This window comes from Leptonotus elevatus, chromosome 6 (genome assembly GCF_054856555.1).
Source record: "Leptonotus elevatus isolate MCC_2025b chromosome 6, RoL_Lele_1.0, whole genome shotgun sequence".
Taxonomy (NCBI): domain Eukaryota; kingdom Metazoa; phylum Chordata; class Actinopteri; order Syngnathiformes; family Syngnathidae; genus Leptonotus; species Leptonotus elevatus.
The window spans coordinates 24,846,503-24,874,295 of record NC_141244.1 but is presented as its reverse complement, the minus strand read 5'-3'; the positions used below and the strand labels follow the sequence as shown (position 1 = coordinate 24,874,295).

The 27,793-nt window shown below is 40.7% G+C and overlaps 2 protein-coding genes across 6 annotated transcripts in view; one reads left to right on the top strand and one right to left on the bottom strand.

The window, feature by feature from the left end:
- Window positions 1-782, bottom strand: part of LOC147172939 (poliovirus receptor homolog) — a 135,338-nt gene extending 134,556 nt beyond the window's left edge. For 2 of the 3 annotated variants that reach the window (XR_015095320.1, XM_086077731.1), the window contains exon 1: window positions 417-782. Coding sequence is in view for 2 of the 3 variants with exons in the window: in XM_086077731.1 (XP_085933857.1) it covers window positions 417-501 (85 nt within the window). In the remaining variant the exon portion in view is untranslated. The remainder of the gene's footprint in view (window positions 1-416) is intronic. The other variant, XM_086077733.1, reaches the window with a different exon arrangement.
- On the top strand, window positions 160-27,311 carry g6fl (g6f-like). 3 transcript variants are annotated; one of them, XM_086077729.1, is made up of 11 exons: window positions 160-245; window positions 3,285-3,408; window positions 6,507-6,857; window positions 8,639-8,911; window positions 9,174-9,209; window positions 10,935-11,261; window positions 18,089-18,337; window positions 24,634-24,762; window positions 24,881-24,954; window positions 25,093-25,119; window positions 26,576-27,311. In XM_086077729.1, exons 2-11 carry the CDS (start codon window positions 3,336-3,338, stop codon window positions 26,621-26,623), a joined length of 1,587 nt encoding a protein of 528 aa, XP_085933855.1. In that variant the 5' UTR covers window positions 160-245; window positions 3,285-3,335; the 3' UTR covers window positions 26,624-27,311. The 3 variants fall into 3 exon arrangements, with proteins under 3 accessions (XP_085933855.1, XP_085933854.1, XP_085933856.1); XM_086077728.1 differs by having other exon boundaries at window positions 8,618-8,911; XM_086077730.1 differs by lacking the exons at window positions 160-245; window positions 3,285-3,408 and adding an exon at window positions 6,310-6,397.
- The last annotated feature ends 482 nt before the right edge of the window (window positions 27,312-27,793 follow it).

Here is a 27,793-nt window from a genome sequence, read left to right as displayed (position 1 = left end):
GCGAGGGGAGACGGGTGGTTTTGGGACAAGGCACCAAGGACACAAAAGCGTGTGTAGCCGGAGTGTGTGCAGAAGTGCGTTTTGTGTGTATTGTGGCGGACGCAGCTGCCAATCACCTCCAATCAGACACCTTGCAGCCCCGCGTAGCCACACCTTAAAACAGGCACTACGTCACTCACCGAAACTCGGGTCATGGGAGGGCGAAAACGCGATAAGAACACGAAACTCACATACACGCCGCTTTGGTAAGTAAGCAAAGTGAGGTAAATTAATCCTCAATTGATATTGATATCCAATTAAAACGGCGGTATGAGAGGCACCTGGTGGGACTTCCGCGTCCTCTTGCAGCCGTGACAGGTGGTCAAGGTGTTATCGAAACTGCTTAATGGACGAAAGTAGTTTGGAAATTCTCTTACCGTGTGGTGAAAGTGTCGAGGCGAGCAGCAAAAGCAGCACTTTAACGCAGTCTTGTCGACTTGGTAGGGGGGTTTGTCCGGCCATGGTCGCTCCGAAATGTTTCGGGGGGGCGACAGCAGGTTCACTTCGCCGGGAAGGCAGACGGAAGGGCGGGGGGGGGGGAAAAAAAGTCCGACGTGATGTAAAATCTCGCTTTTAAAAAGTCGCCTCCAGGTGAATTCCGTGATAGCACACACAGGTAAACGTTTCCCCTCTTTTACTCCCGGCGGGCTGACTCACTCTTGACTGCTGCTGTATGTGTGTGGCTGAGTGTGTGTATGTGTTGCTGCGCTGCTTGCGCTTCAACAAATAGTCCCTCTTCTCGTCGGTCGGAGCGGGCGAGCGAGCGAGCGAGCGGGCGGGCGGGGTGACGTCATCCGGCGGAGGAGGCGTCACAGTCCCGCCCCCGCCCCCCCCAACCTTCCCAACTTCAAGTCCCAGGGAGAGCGGGCTCGCCTGGACCGGGTTCAGTTTCCGTTTTACTTGAGTTCGGTGGGAGTGTTTATGTGTACAACTTGTTGCAATAGCCCAAAGCAGTTTAATCCTCTGGGGTTGGAAAAATAACACACTTTATAGAGTATATTTGCAATAGTTGCACTAGTGAGTCACTCAGTGTGTGCAGAAGAAGAGTACTTAAAAGAAAAAGTTGGATTTGTATTGAATATATGCGATAATCCAAGAGACAACCCAAGAAGTGCCACCGGTTCAATGATTGCGCAATGGATGGGAGTCAGTGTAGAGGCTTCTAGCGCCCTCTAGTGTTTTGTATCAAATAGAAAAACCTTTGCAGAGCCAAGGCACATCATTTAAATGAGAAAAAAATCACATTACACCAAATGTCATATAAAGTACATACAATAAATAATGATTATTTCATCTCTAAAAGACTGGAGTCACCAACCTTTTTGAAACGATTTAGATATTTCTTGGGTACGTAATGCAAAGAGCTTGCCAATTTGATATACGCATCCAGAATACAAGAATTGCTCAAATTACCTTTTTTTTTTTTATGCTGCTAATTATAGTATGGTGACCCACAAGGACGGCACATTTACCATAAATCTCTCATTGTCTTCTAACAACAATAATAATAATAATAATAATAATTTGACAAAGTGCAATTTCTGGAGAAATTGTGTGGGAATGCAAGATAAATTATGTGAAAATACAAATTATTTATTGTAGTCGAATGATAAATGAATGTCTAAGGTGGGATTCGAATCATTGCCTTATGCTTACTGAGTCAAAGATCCGCCGCACTACCCACTTGTGGTGGACGGTGGCTCAGGGTCGTCCAGTAACCAGAAGGTCGGCTGTTCGATCCCCGCTCTCCCCAAGTCATGTGTCGCTGTGACCTTGGGCAAGGCACCTCACAAACATTGCCTCCAGTGCTACTCACACTGGTGTATGGAAGGTGCGAATGTTTGGTTGGGGTCGGAGGGGCCGTAGGTGCACACTGGCAGCCACGCTTCCGTCAGCCTGCCCCAGAGCAGCTGTGGCTGCTTAAATTGCTTACCGCCACCACAGTGTGAATGTGTGAGTGCATGAATAATGCGGGATTCGATGAATTGTTTGTTTATTATTTCACTTACTACTAATTCCTCGTACATTGCATAGGAATAATGACATCACAAGTCATTTTCAAAATAAGAGAAAGTATGAAATTGATTAAAGATCAAATACGATAAAATATAACAATCCAGAGGGGAAATAACATTCATATTACAAAACCCAGATACATACAAGAACAAAAAAAAAATACTCGTAACTCTTGGTTTATAGCACGACAATCAGTTCATATTAAAATGTCTTTCTTGGACTTCTTACTGCTTGCACGCCTCACATCACAACTCTTGCTACCTGTTTTCCGACTTGCTCCGCATGCAAAACTGATCTATAGTAAACAAGCCCTTTGATTGCGCGTACGTCTACTGCCAAAATGGCCGTCAAAGTTGTGCTCATTATATAACTGTATGTAAGTCTGATGCTAAGGCCAACAGACAATATGACATCTGAGAAGCTCCTCATCTATGTGCAGGCTTGTTTTGGTGAACCTCCTTTTTTTCTCTTTCAGGACAACTTAAACAGTTTGTTTTATTTTTGCTCTGAATGCAAGAGCACACGAGAACATCCAAGGCTTTATCCAGTCTAGATCTAATCCCTAAACCCAAGCGTCTTGCAGCCAGCATAATTACATCTTCGGAAGTCGTGCGGTTCAACACCGGCTTTCTTCATTTCGCTTCCATTTCCACAAGTGTCAACATCTCATTTAGCGGATTCGCCGAGGTGCGAATTGTGAAGGCAACGATAACTATCAGAGGTCAGGCAATAGCGTGCATGCCAGAAAAACAAATTATACCATATTATGCCCTTTCTTTTACTTTTACAGAGAGATTTCATTTTCCCACGGATGCTTGGTCAAGCAAAGAGAGGCGCTGCGGATTTTAAATGCCAACGGAGTTTACCTTGCTTTTATTATTATTATTGTTTGAAATCGTTTTGTTTTTTTGTGGAGCACCATTCTGCTCAGTGAAGGTTTCCCACAGGGCAACACCCCCCCCCCCCTCCCTCATATAGCTGCTGCTATTCATATGCATGCATATTAACTTGAATAAAATGCTTCAAGAGTTGTCAGACTGTTTTGATTCATCCATTTTATGTCATGCTTGTCCTCATTGGTGTCACTCCCCCCCCCCCTAATTTTTGCATTTTGTGTATTTTTTATGTTTGCTGGTGTAATGCCTGTCTTTTAATGCCATTGAATTGCCCCTCGTTAAAAATAAAACGTTATTGAGTTGAATTGCCGTTTGTCAAACTCCCAAACACAGGGAGGCCAGAGCTGAGATTTGAACCCTGAACCCCAGAACGTCGAGGCAGAAATGCTAAGCACTAGCACACCATGCTGCCCAACTCAAAATGGCTGTGGTTCCAACTTTCAAGCATTCCTGAGAGGTGAGTGAGTGTCTTCACAAAACACAGACTAAAGCTGACGTTCTAGCGTCCTTTTATTTTGTTATCATCTTCGAGTTAGTCACTTTACTGTACTGAGCAACTTTAGTAGTTGTAAGCGCCACTTTCAGTTTACAGTGGTCCTAACTGCCGCTAACTACTAATGTTGGTTAAGAAAAGTGGAGTTGAGTACATTTTAAACAGTGCTATCTTTTGCTGTGTTTGAAAGGAAGCCCTTTTTTTTTTAATTTCACTTTAGCTGCTAGCTTTAGCTACTAGCAGCTAGTTAGTGTTAGAGTAGACAATATTAAGTATTGTACTCTTTGCGTGTTCAATTAACTGAATGGTGAGATTCTGTTGAAGAAGTTCCTTTGCAAAGGTTTTAATACCAGAAGCTTCTGATTCACATAAGACCAGTCACCCAAGCAGTGCTCCGTTCAAATGTGAATCAGAAGCTTCTGGTATTAAAACCTTTGCAAAGGAACTTCTTCAACAGAATCTCACCATTCAGTTAATTGAACACGCAAAGAGTACAATACTTAATATTGTCTACTCTAACAAATGGTGACCGCCGACGCTGAATTATAACGAATGGTCTCCTCCGTTGAACCAAACGGATGGTGTTATTCTGACGTGGAACAAGCTGCGGCGTTCAAGGACGGGCGGAACTTCTAGGCCTAAATAAATAAAGTACGGTAAGTGGAGACTGTTATCCACGTAGAAGAGGTTGTGTCTGTCTGGTCCGCTGCAGCTGGTTTTTTCGTCTTCCAAATTATCTAAATTTTAAAAGAGATCTATGTGAACAAGTTAAAGTTTGATGTCGTTAGAGAGTTGATAATTCCGACGATCTTGAACTAAACACGTCGTGGAGTGGTGCATTTGAAGGTGACGTGATGCAGACTCGAAGTGATGAAGCTTTTTTTGTACAGGAAGAAATAGCGGTTAATTTTTTGATTTGTTTTGTTTTTCGTCAACGCTATGAAGAATCCTTAGACCATAATATATATTGAAGATTATGGTATGCGCTCTGCTTTTTAAGCAGTTTTAGCCGATTTGGGGACGAGTATCATATTTGTTCATGGCTCTTATTGAAAAAGTCCTATTTACACGTAATATGTTTTTTAAAAAAAAGCGCCTGTTTGAAATTGAACAGAAAGGGGTCCAGGTTGATTACAGCGATGATTGGATTTTGTATCACTGTATTTGCAATCGAGAGATTACGTGATTTATTTTATTTTGTTGGCGCTTCTACAATATGTAGTTTTGAGGTCAGGATTCCCGTTTGAATTCCTTTTGTTCCACGGTTGAGTTCGTTAGTGCGTGACAATTTCTTAAGAAAATGAGCGCCTTGCAGAAATTTTGCAAAATATGGAGAACAGTTTAGCTCAGCGGGATTGGGTAACCGCTGTGTATAAACGAGAGGTCACGTAATTCTTATGTCTGTCTGTGTGTGGCCATATGTGTTAACATATTGAACTATTAATATTAAAAGTGAGACGTCACTGTATTAAAACCTTTGCAAAGGAACTTCTTCAACAGAATCTCACCATTCAATTAATTGAACACGCAAAGAGTACAATACTTAATATTGTCTACTCTAACATTAGCTATTTATCGATTGGCGAGCTGCGTTGATGTGTCATCACTTGCTGTCAAAGGTAGCGATCTTCATCAATTTGAGGTTTTATCTCAAGCGGCTTGAAGGTTAGGAGATTTGACTGTCTGAAAAGGCCTTCAGCGTTGCCTTCTTAGCGATTTTTGAGAACTTCACAAACGCAACAACGGAATCACTCGCGCTGAACATTGCCACAAAGATGTGGTTGCCATCTTGCAAAAGCAGTCATGGTGGAAACTGCGCTTCCAAGTTGTGAAAGATTTACCAAGGTCGACTTGCCTCACCTGGACATCTACATAAGAAAAGAGCGTGGGAGAGCTGGCAACAGACCAACGACAACATCCAGGCAGTTTGGCAGCTCATTTTATTATGTTAAATTGTGGAACATTTTAATTGTTGATTTACTCGGGACTTTTGAGGACACACTTATTTTCACATAATTATCATTAAATATACATTCTTGTTTATTTCTGTGGAACTTTACGCAAGTAAATGCTAGGAAAACATTGTTTTAAAGCTAATTGCAGAAGATAAAAAAATATATAAAAAATTCGGTGAGTGTCAGTGTCATTAGCTTTTTTTTATTAGCAAAATTGGGGAGAAATTGATTAAAATAGTCAAATGGATTTGTGTGTGGGGGGAGGGGGGGTTATTTTTAGGGCATACCTTTTTAATTTTGTACGTTTTATCCCGCATTTTCCCAACGTCCTGATTGATTATTGTTGTATTGGGTGACCTCATGCATGACGCCGATTAGAATTCGAAAGGTTTATCATTGTGTTGTTTTTTTTTTCTTCTTTTCGTTCATCCCCACAGCAAATCCACTTTTCACACGTTCCCCCCCCCCAATTGAACACAATTTAATGAGCATTTAAACCAAATTGTATTAAACCGCCAGTAAATAAAACCATCTGTTAAACAAAACAACAACAAAAACAGACTACAAGTGATATTAGCAAACAGAAAGAGGTGGATAACCCAAGAAAAATGCTGGGGGAGAAAGAAAATGAACATTAGCGAGGGCGCCATTATGTAAATAATACGATGTGGCCTGCGATGAAAATAAGTTTGGCTTTCTTGGACAAGTGTGAGGCTGTTTTAAGCAAATTATACTGAGCAGCCAGGACAGATGCACGTGTACGACTTTCCTACGCAGGCAAAAAGTTCTCCGCTTCTTTGTTGCTGTCTAAGTGCCAATGCGAAAAGTTAAGATTATCAGGCTTGCACACGCTCTGTTTCCTGTATCCTGTTGGGTGGGAAGACCCAAAAAAGGGCAAATTTTGTCCTCGGATGGTTTCCTTGTCTTCAAATGTGCGATGGCGTGTGTTTTCATCACCATTCTCCTCGTTGCCTCCGCGTTTGAGCTCGGCGCCACAGGTAGTCAAGCTTTACCGAGAAATGTTCTCAATGTTGTGACGTAAGCTGTCGGCCTGCGTCTCGGGCTTGGGGAAGTTGTGTGCTTTTACCTGACGCTGGCTGTTTGCAGGCGCCGGCGCCGGCGCCAACTGGGATGAAATTGTGGTGGCAAGGCCGGAGCAAGCCGCCACCTTGCAGTGCGTCCACGCGGAAGTGAGGGCCGGCGTGAACATTAACTGGATGGTCAAGCCGCTCGGTACGAACGACTGGAAGCTGGCGCTCTCGGCCAGCGAGCGCGACGAGTTCTCCGGCGGCGCCTTTCAGCCTTCCATGCGCCTGGCCGACCCTGACTTTCGACGCGCGGGCGATTTCTCGCTGCACCTTCAACCCGCCAAGCAGGACGCTGGCTTCTACAAGTGCTTGATTGAGCAGCAAGGGAAGACGATCAAGGAGAAGATCATCCTTTTAGCCATCACCACTGGTAGGACAAAACAAAATGCAATCTTCACTCAGTTTGAATTTACACAATGTAATGTTCATACTGAGGTCCAATTCCTTGCCCCCCCCAGTATTGTAGTCTCGCGCCAGTACTCGTGATAGGACCATATGGCCTTACATTAAAATTTCGGATTCATTTTATTTTTGCTTTCCAATTGTAATAGATTTTCTCCTTAGCAAATAGAAAAATTAGATTTACAGACGCGGCATCATCAAAGGCCACCCCCCGCCAGGCCCCGCCTCTGAAAGGCACATGCAAAGTGGACTCGGCATACTTGCAATTTGGAACCCTTGTATTCATATATTAACATGCACCCAATATTTTATTTTTGCCAATGCGTTTCTGTGGGCATAACTTATACACAGACAAGGGCTGGGTATTGATTCTAATTTCTTCAATCGATTTGATTTCAATTCAAGAGTTCAGTCCGATTCGATTTCGTTTTTTTTTTTTTCCCAGAGTCAATTTGATTTGCTTCAATTCCATCCGATATTGATTACTTATGGCACATGAATTCTTCTTAAATGTGAGGGACATGATTTAAAACTCCACAAACATTAAATTCCAACTTAAATTTTGCGGCGGCAGTAACTGGTTCAATGATTTAGTTTATTAATGAAAGTAACACAAACATTGACATCAGCAGGGATGAGATGAAAACGTTCTCATAATTCAAATTCAATCGTTGTAAATACAAATTAAAAAGATTCTGAATTGTCATAAAGTGCAATAAGTTATGTCTTTCATAGATGTAAGAAAATAATTTTAAGTTTATGTGAACAGTACATTTTAAGAAAACAGTAAAAAAAAAAAAAGGCCTTTAAAATTCTATTTGCTTATGATTTTATGGAGAAAAGAGATATTAAAAATAATCGATTCATGGTTTTATGAATCAATATCAGGCTTGAACAGGAAAATCGATTCAACATCAATTATTTGAATTTTTAAACACAAGCCTACACGGACAAAGTAATTCCTTTATTTATGTATTTATTTTAAACTCTTAAGTATAGTGATGAAGCAGTCAGACCTTGCTGTTCTATAATACAACATGACTCGAACTGAAATTGCCGTTAAGTATTTATTTAAGAAATAAATGCCACAATAATCACACAAAATTGTCACTAGTGTTACATTTTAAAATATTGATTTAACTGTGAAAGGGAATTAGATTGATTGGAAATTTATATATATATAAAAGTCATAATGGTATTTATTAATTTGAACAACAACAGCAACCGTGTTCAACCATAAATGCTGCGTTCTGTGTTATCGTTTAACCTGAGATGCTAGGCAAGGTTTGTTGCGTTGCCACAACTCATTACCGCTTTCCCACAAACATCACAAATTCCCGTCATGGCTGTTTAGGGCTGAAATAGCTCCACACATGACTCTTCTTTACGCACTGAGATAGTGAAATTGTACAGAGTCAGACTGATTGACTGGCTGAGCTTACGCATTACGCATTCAAGGAGAATAAAGAGTAGTTCCCACCAACTGTGTATCACTTAAGATGGCAGTAGTTTAGTTACCTTTCACTTTCTTTCTGTCCAATTGTACATTACCACTGGAATGTCTGACGTATCCAAAGTTGATTTTTATATTTGAAAATCAACTTTAGAGTATAAAGATTATCAACGTTTCATAAGTGTTGATCCATACATTATTGTCCAGAGTTTTTGCTATATGTGAGAAAGTTACAAGTCAAGTCTTAAAAAGCGTGGGGGGGTGGAAAAAACCAGTTCTGTTTTCCTCTTTTTCAGTCACCAGCATCCCCGCATCCCCCATCCCTCGGAACAGCACCCTGCGTCTGATCGCCAAGGTCACTCCAGAGCTCGCCTGTGACCGGATCTCCTGGCAATCTCCGGACGGCGCCTCCTTAAAGACTGTCCTCAAGCCCATCGCGGGATTCGTGACCAAACTCCCCCAGGTCACGCGCGACGACGCCGGCTCCTACGAGTGCGCGGTCCACACCCCGGGGAGCGAGAACCACAACCACACCGTATTCACGTTTGGCGTGAACATCACTGTTGACGGTGAGAAGGGAAGCCAAACATGACGGCGCTGATGATGAGTGAACCCGAAAGCCCATCAACGGCATTATTTATTTACGCGTCCTCTGGCTATACTGCTCTTCAGTGTATTTATTTTATGGAGCAATTTCAAGATTCCAAACTTCCACTGTAAGATCTACACAGCAAAAAGTCTGCCGTTCCTGTGGGTATAACACTCACTGTATGTATTATTTATCATTTGGCTAACACCCTCCCGCCTTTTTCCCCCTCCCTCTCTCCGCAGCCGTCAGCGTGGCCTCCTTCACCAGGGTGCCGCATGGTGAGTGACGCCTGCAGGAAGTCTTGTGTCAGCATTTGGCTAATCAGACAGAGCAGAACGCAACAAGACATAATCCCTATTGTTGCGGGGGATGTTGTACCCCATCTGCACTCCCATCTGTGCTTCATCTTCCTTTTTGTGTATCGCTCAACCTCTAAGGTTGAGCGCAATCTGTTCCAGAACACCGTTGGACTGCCGATTGTTCGCATTTTCAATACGCCCGAACCACAATCTCGCGGACTAATAGAGGGGAGGGGCCTGTCTGTTCAGTTGAAGTACTTTTTCATGGCCTAAACATGCTCAGTATAATTAAATAAATAAATGGAGTATAAAAAAACTTTTAATTTTATTCAAGCTTACCGCAATGTTGGTGCACTTCCTTTTTTCACATCCACTCTGATTGGATTCTATAGATAAGGGCTTGACAAAAAAAAACAACACCATACTTGATCAAAAATAGCATGTTTGGGCGACGTGACGAGAACTCGCTCCGGTAAACAACAGTCATAGATATGAATAGGTAGACGCGCTCCTTTTGAGCTGCTGGCGATGCTTTCCATTACCTTTTGATAAGGGACAGTTGCCCCTGCAAACATGGCTACCACATGCCTTTGCGAAAGTTGCCCCTACCAACATGGCAATCGGAAACAAAAATAAAAGTACTAATTTTCAGTTGTTTAAATGTGTATATTTGCAATTTAATAAATCTTGTTTGGTCCAAAAGATACTTGCAAAATGATAGTGTTTCAAAGAAATGTATTTGTCTTCTTAATATATATATATATATATATATTTTTTTTTTAAGAGCTCAGTATTGTTCATTCGGAAATGTCATCATCATTGCTCTTTTATTATTATTATTTTTTATATATTTTTTTATATATATATATATATATATTTTTTTTTTATGTGTGTGTGTGTGGGTAAGTATGTGTATGTGCGTGCGTGCGTGCGTGCGTGCGTGCGTGCATGTATTTGTTAGCTCACCAGAAAACCTATTAGAAAAAATCTCATACCGTTCACCTAAACCGAACGCCAGGAGACCCGAGGGGACCAAAGAAAACCAAGGAAGGTGAAATCCAGCACCGACCAGACACCCCCCACCAGAACTCCTCCCCAGCCCAAGAAACATCCAGACCCCAACAAATCCAAAAAACATAAAATCAGGGAGGCCTCAAGAGACCACAGGAGAGACCGAGAAAAGGAAGGAAGGACAGACGAAGCCGCGTGAGGTCTTCTTAATATTTTTTATCTTTAAACAGTTTCTTGTTTAACACCAAAAAACGAATGACTGTTCTAATCGTTATTTCACTTCTTACCAAATTAATTCTGATTAATATTTTCTTCAAAATGGAGCAGCCCTGTCCTCTTATTTATAATGTCCTGTTTATAAGCCAGCAGCAACAAGAGCCCAATTTTTATTGAAGTCGTCGTCGAAGCTCGTTGTAATCTATCACCAGCCTACGTAATCCCTGTTTTAGTCTTTCAAGTGCAAAAAATGGTGAAACACTGTTACCAGTTGTGCTTGTTACTTGCAAAAGATGCCACGACTCACAAAAAAAAAATAGGTATTCCGAGTTTTGGGTGGAATTCCAGGATGAAACAAACTAATCTGATTAATATTGCGATTGTGGAATTTAAATCAATCGACAACATCCAACCGTCTTTATCCATCCTGACCGGGCTGATCTGATCACATCAACATTGCTATGCTAACCTTTGCAGGTCCACCCATCTTCACCGCCACTCAAGCCAGGACATCCTTCCCCCTGACCTGTCCCAGTGTCCAAGGGGACGGCGTCTTCCTCTACTGGCAAGGCCCCAAGTCCAACGAGAGCAAGCTGGTGTACCAACACGACCGCTGGAGGGGCAACACGTGGCCCAGCGCGGAAAACCAGAAGCTCCAGCTGGCCGGCTCACCCTACAACGCCGACGCCGGAAGCTTCTCCTTTGTCCGCACACCGGGCCTCAAAGACGGCGGCTTTTACGTCTGCGACGTGCTTCTCAACGATCACGTCTTCAGCCAGGGGACCCTGCTGAGCGTGTTAAAAGGTAAGCGTCAGAGTCAGCAACAAGGTGGGAGACACGGAGGAGGTGTTAATTAAAAAAAAAAAGGTCAGGGTTTGGTTTCCATGGTACAAATGCTGCCGTTTGAATAATAACGGAATAATTGTGGTTTACACCAGTGTAGTGCGGCCAAGTGCCCCCGAACCAGCGCAATGCATTTCTAATTGAAGAAAAAAAGAGGGAAAAAACGAGTGCTTGTGCCATCATTGTCTGATTTATTAAACTTTGGAACTCTGTTTGTATTTATGTGGTCTCTTGAACTATTTGGAAATAAAAAGAGATAACTAATAAAATAAATAAATACATACATAGATAAATAAATAGTTAAATAAATAATTTTATTGTAAATAAAGATTTGTGCACATACAGATTATTATCAACATAAAGTGTCATCATGGGATCAAAGTAAAGCTCTGTTCTCAAAAATAAACTACATTTCAAATAAAATTTTCAAGTGATTGACAGGTGATTCTTGGTGGCATATGACAAGTTGGGTCAAACCATTATGGTATGGGGGAGATGCTGTTTTTTTTAGGTTACTGAAATTGAATAGCCTACTGAATATAAAATTCATTTTATGAACGTATATTGTACTGAAATATTTACATATACTTTTAAAATATATTTTAAAATCTCAACGTACCCCCTGGAGGCCCCATTTGAGAACCACTGGTTTACACCATCCATCTTGGGGAAATTTCCTGTTCATTAATAAATAATTTCATATTTGTATGATGAACATGATTAAATCAAGTACAAATTGAATGAAACCTGGTCGACTACATATGAAAAGGTAAACAAAATGACCGTGCCCATATTTGGAAGTGCTGACGTAGCAGACTACCAGGAATTAAAAACGGAGATTATTATTATTTTTGTTTTTTCAAAAAAAAAATGTTTTAAACGAAGATTATTTCCGCTGATTAGACCGCACCTCGACACGATATATCTTTCATTGGAATTGTTGCAGAAAGAAAGCCCTGGTTTTGCTCTAAGAAGAAGAAGGAGGAGGAGGAGGAGCAGACGAGAAAAATGAATGGCTCAGTGGCTGGTGGAATACTTGAAAATTCGCTGTTTGCAGCAGCAGTGCTGTTTGTGTGACTGGTTAGCACGTCTGCCTCACAGTTGTGAGGTCATGGGTTTAAATCCGGGATCCCGCCTTGCTGTGTGGAGTTAGCATGTTCTCCCTATAGGTGGGAATTTTACCTCGGTTAGTTTTAATTGACCAAACCTAAGCTGTACTACTCTAAATAAATTAAGTTGATTGAAATTCAGTTGGACCCAATCCTAATAATTTACCCAACTTTATTTATAAAGCACTTTAAAACAACTATCGTGGCATACATAGTGCTGACCTGGAGTAAAAATCAGTCATGCAAAAGAGACAGGTAAAACAAAATAAATGTATTATATCATATATGATATCATAAGAAGGTAAGTAAAAAAATTACGAAATGAATAACACAAAATACAGCAGGCCCTTTAAAACACTCAAAAGCCAAAGAATAAAGACAAGTTTTAAAGTGCTGAGAGGGATTGCGTAATATTTCACGGAAGGTCGTTCCGAAGGGAGGGAGCGTCAACTGAAAAGGATTCGATCCCCTCTGAGCCTCTCTGCTTATGCAAACAGCAGGGGCCCAAGAATAGAACCCTGTGGAACACCATACGGCCACTTAGAGCCAAGGCTAACACAGAAGGTTTTAAAACAAATACCAATTTTAGTTATATATACCCAAATTTAGATAAATGAAACTTAATAAACGATGTTGCCTTAACTCAAGTACATTACACATTTGCTTAATGCTTAAAGAAATCCATTTAATTATATGAAAAATTTGTTTTATGATTTGCTTTAATTTCATAGAAATAACTTTTTTTTTTCAGTTTACAAGTCCTGTAATTTGCCAAAATGGCCGTTTGAAACCAAAATGGCGGCACTCAGTTTGGTGCACGTGTCTCTGAGATTTTTTTGTGTGAGTGTTGTGGTGATCGACATGCTCACCCAATTTCATGTCAGTGGCTGAATCTGTGTCCAAGGCTGATTTTCTAGCTTTCTCGGGGAAGCCGCTAAGTGGCTTTTGGGCCCGTAGTGATCAAGATCCCGAGAATTTCGCCCCAATTTGACTAGGATGCACATGGCTAACCACAGTGAGCTCCACCGGTCTGATCAGCATCATTCTTTCAAAAGTGGAAGATGATGTATGGAAGCGGCGGTGGCGCGGAGGACCAAATCCCCCGCTTCGGCGTTCAGCCGGGCCGAGATCCGATGAGTGTGAAGGCCGCATCTCATGACTCATTTCTGCGCTCCGCCGGGAAGCATGGCCGGAATGAAAGCTCGTGTGTGTTCATTATGTTTCAAGCAGCCCCCGTTTCATCATGTTTTTTTTTTCCCTCTCTTGTTTGCTACTTGTCTAAAGCTTGTTCAGTGGAATGGTCTGACATTTTGGAAGAAAAAGCGTCTCATTACGTCCCCGCTGAGAGTTAGATGAGAGGAGTTAGTCAGCTTTAGAGGCAGACATCTAACTTCATATGCTATATGTCAAGTAGTTGTTATGCTTTTAAACCTTTGATATTTTCTTTTCCAATTAAAAAAAAAAAACATGTCAAGATTCACTCGAACAGCCATTTTGTATAGCACTTGTCCTCATGGAGGTTACGGGTGAACTGGAACCTATCCAAGCTAACATTAAAAGGTAAAACAGGATCAACATAACCCAACCTAAAATATGCTAAACCAAAAGTACGCTGTGTATTTAAGTACAAGTACAGATACTGGTAAAAGTAGAAGTACTGACTAACTACTTTAAATGACTCTCTATAGTATTGTACTTTATGAAAACGTTAAAATGTGGTGCCCTAAGATACAAGTGACGTGACAACAATTTTTCAAGATACAAGCCATTTGATTTAAAGTGTAAACTTGAGGTAGGGGCGGTGAAAAAAAAAAGTCTCAAAGCCATTTATTGCCACTCTTAGTTGAAGGTTACTGTCAAACAACCGCGTAGCCTCCGCTACCTTAATGCTAACATACAATGGGAATCTCTTGGCACACGGGCTAAAAATGTTGCATCTATGTGGCAGTGATCTGAAGACAAACAGCAACACATGCAGCCTGATCATTTAACAATGCTCACAGTTATATATATTTTTTTTTAATCCCCTGTGAAGATTGTCTTACTCAAGAGCGTTACGGCGCCAGACAGATGCTATACGTTAGTTTGTCTATGGCGTTTCCCATTATCTGTTAGCATTAAGCTATCTTACAGGCAAAGTTATCCGTTTTAGATGCACAACTTGAAATTCTCTTTATTTCTCAAGAAGAAGAAAAAAATAATAATAATAATATGAAATTCTCTTTATATCGTAAATTGGGTCACTTGTATCTCAAGGCACCACTACCAACAAATAAATACTCAAGTAAAGTACAGATACCAGAGAAATCTGTTTAAGTACATCAACAAAGTATTTGCACTTGGTTACATCCCGTCGCTGATAACCAATAAATTGAAACAGCTGAGGACAAGAGCAGGACATTGAGTGCCATCAGAATGAGTTTTTGTATTTTTAAGGGCAAATTATTATTGCCGCTTGAAGCGCTGCACTTCCCTGCTCGGCTCTCGTCGGAGCGGTTGCCCGGCAACATCATTGTCATTCTGCCGCTGCCGCTGCACCTGGTTGGAGTGAGAGCGTACCCAAAATAAAATTGAATCAAAAGCAGAAATGACTGCTTTTCTCGTTCTGTTGGAACACCCTGTCGTGAAATTAGAACTTTTTATACGATAAGCTCTGCAGCTTGTTTTTGGCTGAGGCCCCATTGAGCCGTTTCTCCTCCAATTTCGCATTTTACGCTGGGCCGGAGACAAGCAACTTGCTAATTATCACACAGAAATGAAGTTGGGGGGAAAAATCCCACCACTCAAAGTCTCCCCTGGAAGGAAATTGAATATGAATATAATCACAAGTGTTGAAGTCTTCCATTAAAGTGAAGCAGGTAAAAAAAAAAAAAAATGTGTTTCTAAAGGCTACTGTCGTGTGTTTGAGCGGGATTTGCTTTTCAGTCTTCGCACAACCTGCCAGTAGCGTCAGCCATTGGAGTGAGAATAACAACAGTTATGCTTCAACACGCTCCAAGTAAAACTTGAAAAGCGAATGTAATTCGAGATAGAATTGTGATGCAACAATTCAGAGGTTGTGATGGTCGCTCAAACGTGCCAAGTTACGGCTGAGCTCATTGCCATAATTTTAGATGGTAAGATTCCTGCATTTTGTTACAAATACAAGCTCTACTCCACTCTAAAAACAGTTGGGTCAAAAGTAACGCAATGATGGAGCAAAAATGGACCGACATACTTTCTGGGTTGTTTTATACAAAATGACCCAAATTTTTGACCCAAGTAAAGGATCTGAACAATATTTAAAGTTAAAGTACCACTGATTGTCACACCCACCTAAGTGGGGTGAAATTCGCTCTCCGCATTTGACCCGTCCCCTGAGGGAGTGGTGAGCAGCAGCAGGGGCTGAGCTCGGGAATCATTTGGTGATCTAACACCCCCCGCCACCCACCCCAATTGCAACTCTGAGTTGTTTTACATTAAAAGACCCATTTCTCACTCGAACTTTGGTCAAATAGACCCAAGTAGAGGACCCATTTTTGACTCATAGTTGGGTTATTTTTGACCCAACTGTTTTTAGAGTGTACTGTAGTCAATTTTACACAACAAAAGAAAAGTGTAAAAATTGAACAAATGCTTCATATTATTTATTATATATATTCATCTCATGAAATATTTTTTAAATAAAATTTCTTTTTTTTCCTGAAAAAATTAAACTTTTGTCAAACAAAATCAAAAATATAAAAATGACTTAAGTCCTGTGAGATTATAGATGTATTACTTATGAGATTGTTAAAAAAAAAATACTTAAAAGTATGACTAAATTCCTACTTTTTTACTAATAAAAGTTGAATTTTATTTTTGATTTGCTGAAAATTTTACTTTTTCCCTGAAAAAATACGACAAAAACTACTTTTTGGGGGGAATGCAACTTTTTTGTCAATTTGTTTATTCTTGTAAGATGACAATTTTTTTTCTCAGATATGAAATTATTGTCATTAGTTTAGTTACTTATTTTGTTCTTTTTTTAAATTGCTACATTAAAACAGTATTTTTGAGCGAGAAAAAATCCAAAACATTTATTTGTGCTCTGAAAATGTTTTTTCCCCAAAATGTTTTTTCCCCCCCAAAAAATATACTGTATCCATCCAACTGCCTATGTAACATTCCTATGATGGATATGGTTACCATCATATCCTGTGTTTAATTATGATTTTGTTCTGAAAGAAAAATGCTACTTTTTCTTGAAAAAAAAGAAAAAAATATTCTAAGATGTAACTATATACTGTATATGTATTATGTATAGTATGGTTATGTATACTATGTATGGATATCTGTAGTTTGTTTCTTGAAGAAAAATACGACTCTGTTCCTTCAACAACAACAAAACAACTTTATTCTCATTCTAGTGTTGTTGTTTTTTTGTTGCTGTTGGTTCTATTTCTTGTGGCCCTAATCTATTGATCTCCATGAATGGGCCTTATTTCACGCTTTACAACATCCACGCCGACACAATAGCGTCCCTTCACGGGCGTAAACAGAACAAATGCGTCCCAGTGTTGGTGGCCTTGGAAGAGTTTACTAATCACAGTCCCCGGCGGCATCCATCACAGCTGCCCAGACATGACGAGCCGATCAGTCACTGTCACACGTTTTCAGCCCCTCTCCGCACGCGCACGTGCGCGCGCGCGCACACACGTGCACCCACACGGCAATCATGTGACACATATATTTTTACCCCACCTCATTATGAGTATCATTATGTATGATTATACCTGCCGGCCTCCCACGGAGGCTGCAGGTGGCCCACGCTGATCACACTAATCAACGCTGAAATATGTGTGTTTTTACGTGACGCACGGGGTGGGGGGGTTCTTGAGGGGTCCGCGGAGCTTGATTACGCCCAGATGGATTCTCATTTCGCTTTGATGAGACACTAAGCATCAGTCACAGTCAAGTGGCGCATTAGCAGCAAATCACTTTAATGAATATATATTATTGTGACCTCTCCATGGATGGTGCTCTGTTGTTTTTTTTTTGTTCTCCTCTCACGTGGCCGTCCCCTTTAGCCCATCACTCCTTATTCGTCCTTGGCCTTTTCTGCAATCACGCCAGCCATTAAGTCACTTTCTCATCCCGCCTCGCTCTTTTGCCTCCCCTCCTTGTCTGCCGTTTTCGCAGCCTCATTCTCGTCTCCTGATTTTTATCCATTTGTTTATGCGGTCACCTTTTTTTTTGCACCGCTGGCTGGTTTTGTGTAAAACAAATAACTGGTGCCTTGGGATACGAGTGACCCGACTTGTGAGGTTTTGTTTTAACTTGTGAGTGGCAGCTACTTAAGATACGAGCACCAGCATGCGACCTTACTCAGTAGTTTTGCAGATATAATTGGTCATTTGTCTTCCAAAAAAGGTTTCCAGCTGTTGAATTCAATTCCCAGTTGAAGTTTACTGTCAAACTTAAGATTTACATATTGTTTATTTCAAAGAACTACAGAGCCTCAGCTAGCTTAATGCCAACATACAGAAACAGGATGTGGACTAACACACAGGTGACCGCAAGCAAACTGGAAATGGACTTTTGTCTGTGAGGCAGACATGCTAAGTTGCTAACCACTCGAGCACCCTGCTGCCCTCTGTTTGTTCAATTGCCCTGTCAACTTGTTCCCTTTGTTTTTTTCCGCCTCTGCTGGCTCCGCAGTGATGGGCCGACGTTGGGGTCCCGAGCTGCTGCTGGAGTGCCTTTACAGCGGGGTTTCCCAAGTCCAGGAGGCCAGGTGGGAATATGAAAATAAGAGTCGGCGGTTGCCCGTGACGACAGAGGAGCCCGGCAGCGTCACCACCGCTCTGCCCTTGCCCGTCACCTCCGACACGGCCGGCAACTACACGTGCACCTTGAGGCTAAGAAACGGCCAGACTATCAGCGCCACGCACACCGTCAAGCATCAAGGTAATGCAAACATGGGTTTTAGTGTCACAAATACGAGAGTTGCTAGCCTCACGTATCTGTGCCTGCATACTGTAGCTGTGACTCTGGTCAGTGCCTGGACCCCCCCCCCCCCCCAAAGTAGTGCTGATGTAAAATGGTGTCCCCCTTCTATCCTTTAAGTTGCTGGCCTTGAAATTAGTACGTCTGCCTCACACTTATGAGGCTTGGGGAACAAATTTCAGCTCTGCTTGCTTCCCACATTCTTCTACAAATATGCATGTCAACCAGGTTCATTGTAGACTCTAAATGATCAGAAAACAAAAAAAGTTGAGTTGTTTTTCTATACAATATGTGCACCGATATTTACTGGCCAGCAGTCCTCTTGCCTAACCGAAGAAAATCAAGTTTCAAATTGTCACCACCAATCACATGAAAGTGAGACATTTCTCTCTTTTGGGGTCAATTAGCCTAAAAAAAAAGGAGGGGGGGAAATAGAGAGATAGAGAAGGGGGGGAGGGGAAGAGAGAGGAAGGGATGAAGGGAAGGATGAAGTGGGGGACAGAAAAGGAGAGAGGTATAGAGGGGAAGAGAGATAGGGAGGGAGGGACGGAGAGTAAGATAAAGAGAGGGACGGAGGGAGAGAGAGAAAGCGAGAGAGAGAGAGAGGGGGACGGGAAGAGATGGAGTAAGAGAGAGAGAAATTGAGGAAAAGGGAGGGAAAGAGAGGGAGAGATGAAGGGGGGATGAAGGGAGGGAGGGATAGAGGGGAAAAGAGATAGGGAGGGAGGGAGAGAGACATGGGGACGGGGGAGAGAGAGGGGGGGTGGTCAGACTGAGAGACCGATGTACAGGTTCAACCAAAGACATTCTGCTATAAATTCTATGATTTTCTCTGGATCTCCAACAAAATAAAATGTGTTCTTCCCTGGCCAACGTGCCACTAATCAACTTTTAAAATCTAAATCTAAATCATCAATACTAGCCCTTTTGTTTTTGTAATCAAAAAAATAAAAACCGTAAATATTCCAAATGCTTAACTTAACGTTTTTATGAGACATAAAGGTCACCGTTTTTCCGTATCATGCTGGTCTCGCTGAAACGCGAATATAAGAAGACAGAACCGCGGGACATATCGTCTAACAATAACTAAATAATTCAGCCTTATTGTGTCGCCGGTTGAGAACAGGAGGATGTGACAGCTAAATGGATCCCCCCCCTGTTGAGATAAGTCCAATGCATCACTCGGACCGCGGGGCCCAGGGCTCATCATAATGCAAGCCGCCGCCCGCCACTACTGCAGCTATGGGAGTAATGGATACTCACAGACTGCGATGAAGACCAGGGAGCCATTCTTATCAGAGGGGAGGCATCCTGAGATGGAGGGCGGGATAATGGCGAGATTTTTATGGCTTTTATGGGAAGACAACATTTTTTATTACTTCCACCAAGGAGGTTCTTGTTTGTTTGTTTCTTGGCAGGATAAGGGCAAAACTGCTTGTAGATACAGTAAATATAATAAGTCCACACACCCCTGTTCAAATGCCATGCTTTTGTCACATAAAAAATGCACCAAGATACATCCTTTCAAAAAAGTCACCTAAAACTTTTTGTCATTTATTTTTTTACATATTTTCAAGAAAGTCAGAAGAGCTTGCATGGAAAAGTGCGGATCGGAACCCTCAACGTGCCGAAACCGTGTCTACTGTCAAGTCTCATTCAGTAGCTCTTGCTAGGGCAATGCTGCACAATCGTATATGACAGAATAAAGGCCTATATGATCAAATAAGAGTGACTAATACCGGACCATAGCAACTTCATCATAAGGGACATAGAAACTACATAAAACTAGACGTAACTGAGAGTGGCTAATAATATCATCATCATCATCATCATTGAACATTATCATCATAAGGAACATAGTAACTGCATAGCTAATGATAATCATCAGCATCATAACACAATGACCCCCCCCCCCTCATGACGACCCAACCCAAATCACGGTCCAAAATTTTTTTTAGTAGCTTTTTTTTTTATCTTGCACTTGACAAATACTCCATTAAAAAAAACTACTAAAACTAATTGTTACTAATACTAGTTTATAATTTTTTTTATATAATATTTTTTTTAAATAATTAATTAATTTTTTTAATAATATTTTTTTTATTTTTTTATTTTATTTCTTGCACTCGACAAATACTCCATATTTTTAAAATAAAACTACTAAAACTAATTGTTCCTACTAATAGTTTATTATTATTTTTAATATTTGGAGTATTTGTCGAGTGCACTCATTGACCTTTTAAAAAAAATAAATAAATCTTGTATTTGACAAATACTCCATATAAACTACTAAACTTTTTTTTATTATATGAATTATTTGTCGAGTGCAAGATAAAATAAAAAAGGTCAATTAGTATTTTGTAATAAAGTAAATAAACTGCAATTCAACAAAAGTTTGACCTTCCGTCTTCTTTACGGACGTATATGGAAGTAAATTAATTTCGAATGATTCCTGAATGCTCATTTTTACTTATAATCATAGTTTTAGTTCTATAAATGTAGTACTTATTTTTCATATATTTAAAAAATGAAAATTATTTAATTTAAATTTTAGCCTCAGTTATTTTGTTACTTATAATAACAACCTTGAAGGGTGTTTAATGTTGCAATTCCTGCTTTAAATCAAACAATGCTACTCGAGTTGCAGAAACAACACTTTTTTTTCTTCTTTTTTTCAGCAGCATTGTGAAATTCCTTCCCCAGCTGTTGTTTTTCATCCAAGTGCATAATTTCCCTCGGAAGCCATATGGTATAAGATTGTGTGAAGTCGAACCTCTTTGGTGTGCCACCCACTTCCCCGCGCTCGCGTCCCGCGCACCCCCCGACCCGCCGCCTCCTCATTTGAGATTGAAGCATTGCAATGGAGGTAAGGAAAAGGTGAGAAGATGAGGGTTCCAAGTGAGGCAGACAGATCAAGCCTCTATGCTTGGCTTCGCTCTGCACTCACTTACTTTACGGTAATTCATGTGTTGGGTTTGGCACGGGTCACCGGCGCCTTCCATTAGCAATGCCCCGGCACATAGTCACCAATCAATTAGGGCTCACGCACGCATGTGATGATTGATGGCTTAGAGGGGCCGGCTAATGGCCCTGACACCAGGGCCCTAGGGGGCGCCGGCGGGTCATTTCTTTTACAAACAAAATTTGTCAGAGGCGCTTGAGTGGACAGAACTTGGGCCGGGTTCCCGACCTGCTGCATACATTGTGTATTCATGAGCATAATTATGCATAAGTCAGATTGAAGGCTCTTTTTTTTGGGAAATCCAGAGGTGGAAAGAGTCATAAAATATTTCGTATATTAAAGTACAATTTCAGTGGTGCCTTTTTGGGTTGTGTTTTTAAATTAGGAAAGTAGCACTCTAGAATATTGGACTTCATAAAAATTAAGTAGAATGTAAAGTATTAGACAGTTTTAGTTAGTGTTAATTCATAGCAACTCCTTCTGGTGTGTGCAACTTTGCCACCAGGGAGCAGTATAATACTGTCATGCAGAGGATAAAGAATATATGTTAGTGAGTATTGTTCAAATACCCGCTGCTTAAATTATTATAAAATTGTCACATTGGTGCTGTTTGTTAACCCGTTTATGGCGTTTCCAAGTGTTAGCATTAAGCTAGTGAACTCAACGTTATCCGGTATTTACCATAGTTATTTGCACCTATTTTGAGTCCTCAATAAAGCTATCATGCATGTTTTTTTTAGAATTTTGGAACCAGAGCCGGGATTCGAACACACCAAACCTCAGAACTGTGAGGCAGACATGCTAACTGCCCTAATCAAGCCACGCAAAGCTGTTTCTGTAGAATCCAGGCCTGAGTTCTTCCAAAGCCATGCCATGGCCATTATGCAAATGCAAACATAATGGGCAATATCTCACACTGAATGACGCTACAACTCTGTGTGTGCGTGTGTGTGTGTGGGTGTGCATGAGTGTGTGTGCGTGTTATTGTGTTCTGGCATGCATGTAATAAACATGCTGTGTTGCCATGCTGTTTACACGTACACGCACACACACAGCTCGCCCCCGCATGAGTCTCATCTGTCTCACGACTTCCTTAACCACTGGCTGAAGTAGTCGTACTCCGTACTTATAGGGATGGGCAACTTACTGTAAATGCTGGAGGGGGTCCAGAATTTTTCATCAGTGCTACTGAGGGGCCACAAAGGACCACCCACTTTCTAACCAGACGGATGACAAAAATGCTCTTTTAAATATGGACAACATGTGTAGATATCTGCAAAATATGTGCTCTTAACATATTCCATTTTTGATAACATGTTTTTTTCAATGCATGCATAAAAGATCCACTACTTTGAAGTAAACAACAAAATATATAACCACGTAACCGTACTAATTTGACTCTTTTAGTAAGAATAAAAAAGTATATACTGTAAATATGTACTTAAATACAAAAACTCTCGGCACACATAATAGTTCCCCTACCACCGCTCTGCAATATTCTACTTTATACAAACATAGTAATAACATAATTAAATGGACTGTAAAGAATTGAACAATTTGTGCACCATGATTAATTATGGCTCCCTTTGTTGTGAGCGACTTGGCCACCGGGGGCAGTATAATGCAGACATGCAAACAAATGAAGAAGAGTTGATGTGGTAAGATCACTGACATGAATATATGACTGGGTAGCCGTTGAAGTCACAGGGCGGCCATCTTGCTCCTCCCACCTCGCGAGCAGATTACTGTATACGCTATACGTACAGAAACATAAACAAGAGGGCTTCAGACATTTTACAACTTGCCTTAAATGTATAAATTATATGCTTAATGATGTTTCCAGGAGGAAACTTGTATATTTTTTATTAAAGATTTATAACTGTAATTCAACAAAAGATGCCTCTGCCAAATCTAATATTGGGGTCTAAGGAACTGAGTGATAAAAGAAAAAGGGGGTCTTCAAAGCCGCACATTCTGTCCACTTGTTAATTTTTATTTTTTACTTAAATAGTGAGCACCTTGCCACAAATCCCCCACCCCGCCCCCGGCCTTATACTAACTGTCTACGAGCTGTATCTGTCTCATCTGTACGTATACCGTATAGTTTATACAGTAGTCTGCTCGCGAGGTGGGAGGAGCAAGATGGCCGCCCTGTGACTTCAACAGCTTGCACCGGCGTAAATGGGCTATCAGCTATCCAGTTATATATTCAGGTCAGTGAATGTTACTCATTCTTGCAGATGTTAGAGAATATATGACTTTGAGTTATTTTTGGATATTACATGATGTTTGTGCCCAAATATAGGGTGACAAAAAAACAGAACTTTTTTAAAAATCCAATAAAACCAAGAGTGATGGAAGGAAAATATTTCATTCATAGTAATTGAAACTTCACTTTAAAACATGCCATTTAAGAAACAATGTTGGAATTTTCTTTTTTTTTCTTTTTTCTTTTTATGATGTCCTGTTGATGACATCCTCCTGCACGAGTCCATTGAAATCTGCTGTTGAGCTTCCTCATTGACCACTACAACGTCTCAGCTGGGATTCCATCATTGTTTAATTGTAAATGGCACGTTTTAAGGTTTCAATTGCTATGAATAAAAGATTTTTCATCCTTCACTCTTGGTTTTATTGGATTGTTAAAAAAGTTCCCGTTTTATTGGTCACCTTGTGTAGCCATTGCTTAAAACACTGCGACTATCAATGCTAATTGTTCCCCAGTCAATGGTGTTTCCCATTTAGTGTTAGCATTAAGCTAGCGCGGCATTACTAAGGCACAGTTGTTCAGCTGTAAGAATAGCATTTTGTGTATTTCAATTTTTCCATGTGAAGTTTGACAGTAAACTTAAACTTGAAATGTCTTTTTTTGAAGAATTGTTTGCCATATCTGCTAAAGTACTGCTTGTTGCTAAGTGAGTATTTTTGTATTTCACGACTTTCCACGACTGCTCAGCTGTAATACAAGGGGGCGTCGCTAAAGTTTGCTGTGATGCCAACTCCTTAATAGTGTTGATTTTTTTCTGGTGACATCGCCGAGCGTGTGTGTGTGTGCGTGCGTGTCAGATGGATGTCTGACAGCGCCTTCATCCTCCAGTGCGCCCATTGTGCGCGTGAGTGACAGCTACATGATGAAAATGCACGTTACATGCCTGGAAGGCAGGTGGAGACGCTGCGTCTTTCATATGAAGTTCAACTGCGTCCCCGACCCGCCGCCGTCTTCGCCATTGGCAGATGCAACAACTTGTCAGCTCCCAAGAAATTAAAGTTTTTCTCTCATTTTTCTCTGTGGCAGAGAGCGCCGTGGCGCCCTCGTTGCACTCTTTTTCCCCCCACCACCTCCTGGCTTTATTACTTCTGGTGCCCCTGGTTGCCGCCACTGTGGTTGTGTTGCTATGGCGACAGAAGCGCATCTCCAGTCGAGGTGAGGTTACAGACGGGGTTTTTTTTCCCCTTCCCTCTGACGGATGCGGCCCGGAACATCCTCTGGGGTTGTTGTAATGAATCTGACCCTATCTCTTCCTATGTGTGTGCGCGTGCAGGTATTGAGCAGTCTCTGTCCGTCCACTCTGGCGAGACGGAGAACATCTACGAGAATCCCGAAGATGTCAGACAGGTGATAAAACTTGGCCATTTTCCCCCCCTGATGAATTGTCCTCTTTTTTTTTTTTTTTTTTCATCTTTTCCTACTTTCTACTTCCCAGCCTCACTCACTTGTTGCTCATTAAAGCTGTTTTGCTTTCCTTCCCGACAGGCTGTTCCGCAAGGGTCCGTTTATATGGTGAGTTACTGCGCAGCACACTCACACAGGGAGAATGCTTTTTGTGTATGAAAACTTGTAATCCAGCTAACACGCTACGTGAAAATCCGCGATATAGAGCAATCTTACAAAATTATTTTGACCCATGCTAAAGTATTTTTTTCTGTCTGTTCTCACTGTTTCACTATCAAGAAAATGGCAGACAGAATTGCTTTCAGTTTTTCAATAAGAGGCAAAAAAAAAAGCTATTTGTCATTCCAATTTGAAGTTTACTGTCAATTTGACGACAATGTGTATATTTAAATATCAAGCTGCTTATCCAAAATACATAACAATGAAAGTCTGCTAGCTTAATGCTAACATGTCATGTGCAACGCCATAGATGCGCTTACAGATATTAGCATATATGATACAGTATTTACAAACAACAACATTAACAACAGAAGACAATTAAACATTGTATAATGTCTACAGTACTTTCCTTCATTTCTATACTAGCAATTAGCCATTTTTGTGTGTTCAAACATATTTACAGTGTGCTTAAAAAATGTGTTGTGATAAGTTCATATGTCTCTTTCTCAGGGTTTCCTGCTATTTTTGGGTGATCGAACCCGAGCCCTGCTGCGAATAGCAAATTTCTTTGAGCTAATGGCACCCCTTAAAAGGTTTATAACGACATGTATGCTACACGATCGCAACAAAGCAGATTTTACCCCCCATTTTTTATAGCCTATTATTTTGCGTTTTTTTTTTTTAAACAGAGGCTCATAAAGCATCAACATCTAGATTGTACACAGTCATAAAACTCATGTCACATAAAAAACTGCTGAGTAAAAGTAAAATTATTCAACACAAGCAAAACACCATTACATGAGGCTCATCAATAGTAATAGCTAGCATGCTAGCCTAAGTAAATAAATGGATAGGTGAATTGGCCAAAATGTGGTGAAACGCTGTATTACATGGAAGCATGGAACAAACAATGAGAAACACTTTTGACTAAGCTATGTCATTCGAATGTACTGCAAAGTCATTTGAACGTATCGATAAAGTCGTACGCCAAATGCTAAAAACATAGCATTTTTTACCCATAATGCCCGGGGTAATGTCACAATTGCACATAGAAAAGGAAATAATGCTATGTTTTTTTAGCATTTAGCCTATGTTTTGCCAATACGTTTGAATGACTTTATCAATACGTTTGAATGACTTTGCAGTACATTAAAACAACATAGCCCAGTCAAAACTGTTTACTCCACATTGGCAATTCCACAATCCCGTAATATTAAATAATTGACAGGAAAAAAATCATTTGTAATTGTACTCGAGTATATTTTTTACTTTTTTCCAATGACTTCAGAGGGAAATCAGTACTTTTACCACTATTCATTTTAACACAAGTATCTGAGTGTGAGTACTTTTGTCACCTGTACAGCTAACAATGTTTTTTTTTTTTTTAAATCCTTTTGCCCTCCAGGATTTAAAGCCAAGACATGACGACGTCTACAAGGAACTGGAGCGCTAAGCGAAGAAAAGCATGACATCACCTGTGTGTGTGTGTGTGTGTGTGTCTTTGCATGTAGTGTGTGTGTGCGTGTGTGTGTCTTTGCATGTAGTATGTGTGTTGGCGACATCGCCCTGTCATTCTTCTCACACAGGCTGCACATCACGTTGACAGTGTGGCGCAATATGGCGTCACGCGCTGACAGGCAACGCTCCGCCGCCTGTGCTGTTGTTTGCGTTGCGTGGCCTGTCTGTACGCGTGTGCGTTTGTGTGTGGCCAAAGCCGAATAACGCTTTTATTTTTTCAGTAGAGGTAGTGAGTTGGTCTTTCCAGCGGCAGAAGTGATCAGCTACATGCACGTTACCCTCATGCTGCTGTCACATCTGGTGGTGGGTGGGGGGCCGGGGGGGGCTTTTATGAGGAGCACAGTAACTGGATTTTATAATTGGCTCTTGAGTAGACTTGGAAATGGCACTCAAGTGTGTAAATGTTCTCAAGAGCGATGCTTATTTGTTTGTATGTCATTACAGTATTAGCGGTGATGAAAGAGGGGATTATTTTTTGCAGAAATAGAAACACTGGATGTTGAAGAAGCTTTTTCGTTTTGATTTTCACCTACAATTGAAAGCAGTTATTGTGTTTTCATATGTACGTGACATGCAATTGTAATGATAATAATTGCTTTGCTGAATTAAGCCAGTGGATTGTACTGTATCACTCTTATTAAAGCATAAAAGCATAGCGTGATGGTCAAGGGAGAAGCGGGTTTGCTACAATGACATTTTGAGAAGCTGCCTTCCCGCCATTCGCTAACTGCACCTGACGCTACGTACATCGCTTGCATTTTGGTCAGAGTTGTAAACTTTATTTCATCAACAGGTTCATATGAAATTATAAATATAGTTGAGTATTACTCTGGTTAACAAATGTTTCAAAAACAATTTAATCAGTTGTTTTTCTCTACCACGTCAGGTTTTAATAATAATCATCATATAAAATGTAATATAATAATATATGTAGTTATAGTAGTAGTAACATACATCATATACTAGTGTACATTAGTAATTTACTAGTATATTTATGAATTAGGAGTTAGGTTCAGCAACAATTGGAATTTTGTTGTGCAAACTTTTGTAGGTCGAACTTAAAAATAAATGTATGTTTTGGACTACAGGTGATGATGAAGTTTCT

Bases quoted from the DNA above. Each gene is read 5' to 3' on its own strand.
- g6fl (XM_086077728.1), top strand. From the start codon at position 3,336: ATGCTAAGCACTAGCACACCATGCTGCCCAACTCAAAATGGCTGTGGT. The intron at 9,210-10,934 runs GTGAGTGACGCC...TAACCTTTGCAG, and splicing joins CTTCACCAGGGTGCCGCATG to GTCCACCCATCTTCACCGCC. The intron at 25,120-26,575 runs GTGAGTTACTGC...TTTGCCCTCCAG, and splicing joins CGCAAGGGTCCGTTTATATG to GATTTAAAGCCAAGACATGA.